Raw genomic sequence first — 6,000 nt, 5'->3', positions numbered from 1 at the left:
ACGTGCGCGTCGGGGGTACCTATCGCGGGCATCGTCGACCGGGGGGAACAGGGAGGAAAGGGGGGGGGTGGGAGCGCATCGGGGAATATCCAGGGGGGGACTCGGCGTTGCACCACCGCGCCGCCGGGTGGACGTCGCCGCTCCGCCGCCGCTCCTAAGGCGGCAGGGAGGGGAGGAGACGGAGATGTGCCGGCGGGCGTCGCGACGCTGCTCGGTAGCGCCACGAACTAAAAGTCCGGGCGCCACCGCGCGCCAGTGCCGAGCCCGCGATCGTGGCGAGCGTACGCGTGTCTCGTGCGCACTGTGTATATAATCGCGCGCGCGGTGTTCTTCTTCGGCAATATAAACGCGGACGACTCCCGGTTTCTCCGTGCATCCCGCGAGCGAACGAGCGAGCGAGCGAGCGAGCGAAAAAAAAAAACGAGCGATCATCCGCGCGCGGGATTGTTCACCGTGGGCGAAATTATTTTAGACGTGTGCGAAACAAACGTCTTCATCCCGCGTCGCTCCTCTCGCACCGTCCCCGCCTCCTCGGACACGACCGCCTCGGGAAACCGCTCCGGTAACCAACCCCAGGATTTTATAAGGTGGCGATGGTGTCGAATTTTCAAGCGGGACCGCCCGCCGCACCGCGGCGGGGGTCCCGGGGTCTCGAGGCGTTTTTCTCCTTCGGGCTCAGGGCTAACGTCGTCTTCCTCCTCTTCCTCCTCCTCCTCCTCCTCCCCCCACTCCCCTCCCACCCTTCCTTCTTCTCTTGCTCTTCGTTCGTCCCTTTCGGGAGCCCGAACGATGAAAAGTCATGTTCCGATTTTTCGATCGGTTACGATCCCCTTCTATCCCGGTCTCTTCCTTTATCCACTAAATCACAGAAGGTCGATAGTCACGGTGTGACGTGACTCCCCGGTGCATCGCAGGGATTTTCCAGCCGAGATTCCGAGATTGTCGCATCTTTTTCCCTCTCTCTCTCTCTCTCTCTCTCTCTCTCTCTCTCTTCTCTCTTCTCTCTTCTCTCTTCTCTCTTCTCTCCCATCCCCCTCTGTCTCTTTCTCTCGATTCTTATTCGACGTCGATCTGCCGCGTATCGGATTGGGGTAGTCGCGCGGTAGCAGCGGTGGCGGCGGCTTAACGAGTTCCGCGGCTTTTTATCGGCCGACCGTTTGGTTCGGTGATTGGAATCCGCATCCCAGCTGTTCCGGTCGGATTTTCGTCGCTTTCATCGCAGCGAAACGATCGGTGTCGATGTCGCTTCCGTCACCGACCGGTGGAAGAACAAGGGAGGTGCCGACAGGTGTTTTTGCTAAGTAAACGGTACAACTAGCTGACTGATAGATGAAGCACGTTCGAGCCTCGTAAATGGGGATTCGCCGGGTCTCTTAATGAGCGGTGCATCGGTTCAATAGCGCAAAGACTCCTTGATTTTCTTCACAATGGAGCAATGTAATATCTCTCAGATCGCTGCAATGGATCGTAGATTCCTAGTGGAAATTTCCTCGAGTTGATTACTTTTTAAGGTTCCATCTGAAAAGTCGAGAGTCGCGTGTTTTCATAAGTGACTCGAGTGTGCCTAATCGTCAAATTCCGAATCATGAATTTTCGATAAATTCTTAATTTCTATTAATTTCACTTCTCAGTCCCGCGTTCAAAGCGATCCTCTCGCGATTTCCGCAATAATCACGCGCGTGGCATAGTTTAATATTCATTTAATTAATCCATCTCGCGTTTTCGAACATCGCTTATAGTGTTTCACAACACGCTTGCCGAGCTACATTTCGTTGCTGCATTTCTGACGTGCAATTTGCAAAAATCCCAATTCAAAAACAAAAACGATAATCAATAAAAAAATCTGTCTACTTCGAAATAGGCTGCTCTAATTTAAGCGCTTGTCCATTCTCGCTACAGAATCCTCGTTAGCATCACGAACGTATTTTCCCCCCTCGACGTACACGTTTAGTTAATCGTAACGCGGAGGCTGATGAGCGCGTTTTAACGAGCGTTTTCAGTTTAGCGCGACAGCAACATTCCTCATAGCCCTCCGATGCTCCGGGACGCCACACATACCCCGCATGTCTGCCACGCGTCGAGTTGATTCCCCTGTAGGCTCGGGGGGTGCCTGCCGAGTCCTATTAGCAAATTCGATTCGTCGCGGTAACTTTGGCCTCTAACTGTGAAACGGGTAGTTAACGATTTTTCTCGCCGAGCTTCCGGCACTTTCCGGCCGTAACAAATCGGGGGCTGGCGTGTCGCGAGATTTTCTGGTCCGGGATAAGAACGTTTGAAATTTTTTCGCAAGGAAACGACGAAATGTCGCCAATGTTACGGGCCCTTCCTTCCTCGTTCGGCGAGCATCGGCCCCGAAGCTTTTCCGAACGCGGAACGGAAATGAAAACTGACGAATTGATGAGTCGAGGTGCTTGAGAAGCCGCGAGAAAACAGGAACCAGCGTAGATCGATGATCAAGTTAATGACGGAAATGTCAATTAACGCGCGACGTAAAAAAAAAAAAGAAAAAAAAAGAAAAGAAGAGAGGAAAGAAAAGAAAATGTAAGTTCATCTCTCGCTGCAAGGTCAGTGAGATTACTTATCGGCCCGCCAGGACTTTTAACTTCCGTGAAAACCGATAAATTCATTGGATCCTACTTTCCAACGGGTACGCATTCCCCTCCCGTGGCTTGTCGGCACAAGTTTTAAACTAGTAAAACTCTCCCGGCCTAAAACGTGAGGAGACGTATAAGTAAATTCGATTTAATAGCGTAAGTTGGACCATATATCACGATTAAAGCGGAATCGACTTCCAGGGGACTTTTCATTCGGGAAAAACAACTCGTACGGTGTATCGAGAAAATCGAAATCGAAATTATGAATGGTATTAACGTCGCGTGTTATTTAATCATGCTTCACTCATCATCCCTCGTGACATTTGTCACGAGACAGTTGTCACCCTTATTAATATCGTTGCCTTCGTCGAGTTAATTCATTTCAGTATTTTTAAACGCATTTTACTTTTACGTTGTGCGAGGGAGATATATATCAGAGAGAAATATTAGCCCCTCTATTGGAGTGATGTATCGAATGTTTGAATGTGCGAGAAACCATAACATCCGCAACAGAACAGGGGATCGAGCACAGGAAGCGACCAGATGTGCTGTTTGCTAACGAAATTTCTAGTGAAAAAAATAGGAGGTCGTGAATATTTTCCGTGTTTTGTTACTGTTAACGTTCTCGAGTTGGATTTTTAAAGTGCTAAGGAGAGTAGAAAGATGGAAAGCGTTCGCGATCGACTCTATCGTTCATAATTTTATTTCCATGATTACCAAGCGGGACTATGTTTCTTCGCGTAATTCAATAAACAATATCTACGGGAAATATGGATTGTTTTCGCATTCGTATTAATGCGACTTTTATAGTTCGGCAAACAATCAAAATGTAGTAGAAGCAATAACAATATCGTTTTCTTTCTACGAAGAGGAAGTTGGTAATTCGTACAAAAATGACGTGAGCTTCGAGGAAACGTTCCATTGCAATTCTTTATCGATCGACCTGACCACAAAACTGTAATTTATCAAGCAAAGCGAGATATTTTTCCGTTCCGCGATATTTTTCTACAGCGAAGCAATATTCGGCCTTTGAAATATAAAGGCTGACGCTTTACAATGTTTTCTCGCGAGCTGCTCGAGAACAGATTCATTTGTACATTTTTATTCATCATCGAATTATTTATTTATTTATTTCTTATTTCTCTCGAAATTATCCTCTTTCCGACATCGTTAAAATGTCTTTGGGATACGTGTCGTATCGTAAGTACGTTTGATGCAGTATCGATAGTGCAGGAGTTGGAGATTATTAGGCCAGTTGGGTGGCTGCTCCGTTCACGGATCCTTTAAAGTTGCCCAAGCTCGAGATCTTTTAAACTTGAGTACGAAGTTGGCTGGGCGGCATGGAAGAACGCCGCGAAGGCTCCGACAATTAATCACTTAGCGGTTTTATTCAATTACGTCTCCGCTGCGGAGCGGAGTTGAGTGCCGTTGAAAGTGGCGAGAGGGGACGAGGGATGGATGGTGGCGGGAGAATGCAGCGGGGTTTGGCCAAGACAGTGGCCGGGCGACCAGCCGAGTTATCGTCCGAGCTTCATCGAGGGTAGCTTCGAGGAAACCTCGTAAAAGTGTTATTCGAGCCCGCAGTTCGCCGCAACGGCGTCGCGTAGCGTCGTCTTTCCGACGAGACCAATCATCTGGTATGCACGCTTTTACGTGCCCCGGAGTTCTCACCGATCATCGACGGCGATGAAGCTCGCCGCGAAGAGAAACGGTCTACCTTCGTCCGTAACGCGCTCACGTTCTTCTTCGTGCTCGCTCGTCGCGCGATAAAACGCGTGAGTGGACGAGCGGAAAGAAACGAGGGGAGCGCGCGTGAACGAAGGGGATGCGAGGAGAAATCAGCGGTACATAACAAAATATATACGTTGAGCTGATCATTAGAGCCGTATTCAGTATACCTTTTTCTCCCACAATTTGCGGCGGGCAACCTTAGCCTCGCTCCGAGGCGAGGAAGAGCGTCTCTCGATCGCCGCTACGTTGACTCTTTATTTCCTCCATCAGTTCCTCGAACATGGGCTCTTCGCCCATGGAAGCTTGTCGCCCGGCTGATCCCTCGTGCAAGTTTTCTTTCTCCCCTCTCGTTTCGTCGAGTTTGTCCGGGCGCTCTGGTCCACTTTTCCCAGACAGACATCTTCCCCGCGATCTTTTCCAATTTCTGTTCCCGCCGCTTTGACATTCCGCGTTCCCCGATCGAGAAATCCCACTTGAATCCGACCGCGCCCCTGCGAGTTTTCCTTCGTGGAGACGCGGGTGGATTCGACCTCGAATAGAAGGACACATGACACTCGAGACCTGACCCTAACCACCTCGCGATAAAGCGCATTCCTACGCCATTGGCTTAGCAAAGACTCGAACGGTCCTGGTCCTTTAATTTCCAGAAGCGAGGGAGAACCGACGGATTTCGCCGACGATCGCAAAGGTCTGCGAAAGGGCCGTCAAGTGAACGTACGGGTGACGTACGGGTGATTTCATACGAGGCACTTTCCCTTTTTCGTAAAAGGGAATTCGTGGAGATCCGCGCGTGATTGGACTCGCGCGCGCGCGCGCGCGCGCGGAGAGAGCCAGCCTCTCGCCAAGAGCGGACGAGGGAGGAGTGATATGAGTGCTGAACGTAGGATCTTACGTGACGTTAAACGGCGATCGAGTCGCGAGCGATTCGAAGGAAATACCATCGAGTGATCGCCGCACGCGAGAAGAGACCGGACGTCGCGCGGAGAGAATCGGGTGGAGAGAAAAGGGAAAAGGACGGGAGCGAGGAGCGTAATAGCAGTGTGTTCCTTTTTTCTTTTTCCTTTATTTTTTTTGGTTGCGTGAAGAGGAAGAGCGAATCTACGCGTGCGGCAAGAGACGAGAAAAGTGAAGACGAGCTGGAGGACGGCCGGGTGGAAGTAGCCTCGAGGTGGGAAGGAAGGTGAAAAAAGATGATGCGGTGCCATCCGATCGTTCTCCTCGCCGGCCTGCTCACCGTCGTCCGTGCTCAAGGTCAGTGTGTTGCCCGGCATCTTTCATCTTGTTTTATTCTTACTCTTCGTTTTTCCACTACGGCGCAATTATGTCTTACTTTGCGTTTCTCCCGCTCTTCGCCCTGTATATCCGGTATTTCCCCCTTTACTACGGCGGTATTTCTGCGTACCGGCGCGAGATACCGTTTGGATCTCCATTCTCTCGGAGATCTCTCTCGGAGCGGTCTTCTCTTTCTCCTCGGAAATCGCGGAGGAGACGACGCAGTCGCGTATCGATACGCCTCGCCTCGTGGCGAGAAACGTCGAGCGTTCACTCTTGCTCCTGCGGACGGATTTTTTTAATAACGATCGAGACGGTGACTTAAAGCGACGGTTTTAGGAAGCGAGAGATTACATCGCTGGTCGATTAAAATTGAAGGCTACGGAGTTAGTTTAATTGTTTG

At 50.4% G+C, this 6,000-nt stretch overlaps 1 protein-coding gene across 6 annotated transcripts in view; it reads left to right on the top strand.

Annotated features, from left to right (window-relative positions):
* The first annotated feature begins 238 nt into the window (after positions 1-238).
* LOC105428781 (synaptogenesis protein syg-1) overlaps positions 239-6,000 on the top strand; it is a 284,146-nt gene continuing 278,384 nt past the window's right edge. For 5 of the 6 annotated variants that reach the window (XM_089075108.1, XM_089075105.1, XM_089075106.1 and 2 more), the window contains exons 1-2: positions 239-562; positions 4,973-5,576. In XM_089075108.1, the coding sequence (XP_088931234.1) occupies positions 5,516-5,576 (61 nt within the window). In that variant the 5' untranslated portion in view covers positions 239-562; positions 4,973-5,515. Of the gene's footprint in view, positions 588-4,972; positions 5,577-6,000 lie in introns of all 6 variants that reach the window. The other variant, XM_089075103.1, reaches the window with a different exon arrangement.

The sequence above is a fragment of the Pogonomyrmex barbatus genome, unplaced genomic scaffold (assembly GCF_055798465.1).
Source record: "Pogonomyrmex barbatus isolate J1 unplaced genomic scaffold, ASM5579846v1 scaffold18, whole genome shotgun sequence".
Lineage (NCBI taxonomy): Eukaryota > Metazoa > Arthropoda > Insecta > Hymenoptera > Formicidae > Pogonomyrmex > Pogonomyrmex barbatus.
This window is presented reverse-complemented; position numbering and strand designations above follow the sequence as displayed.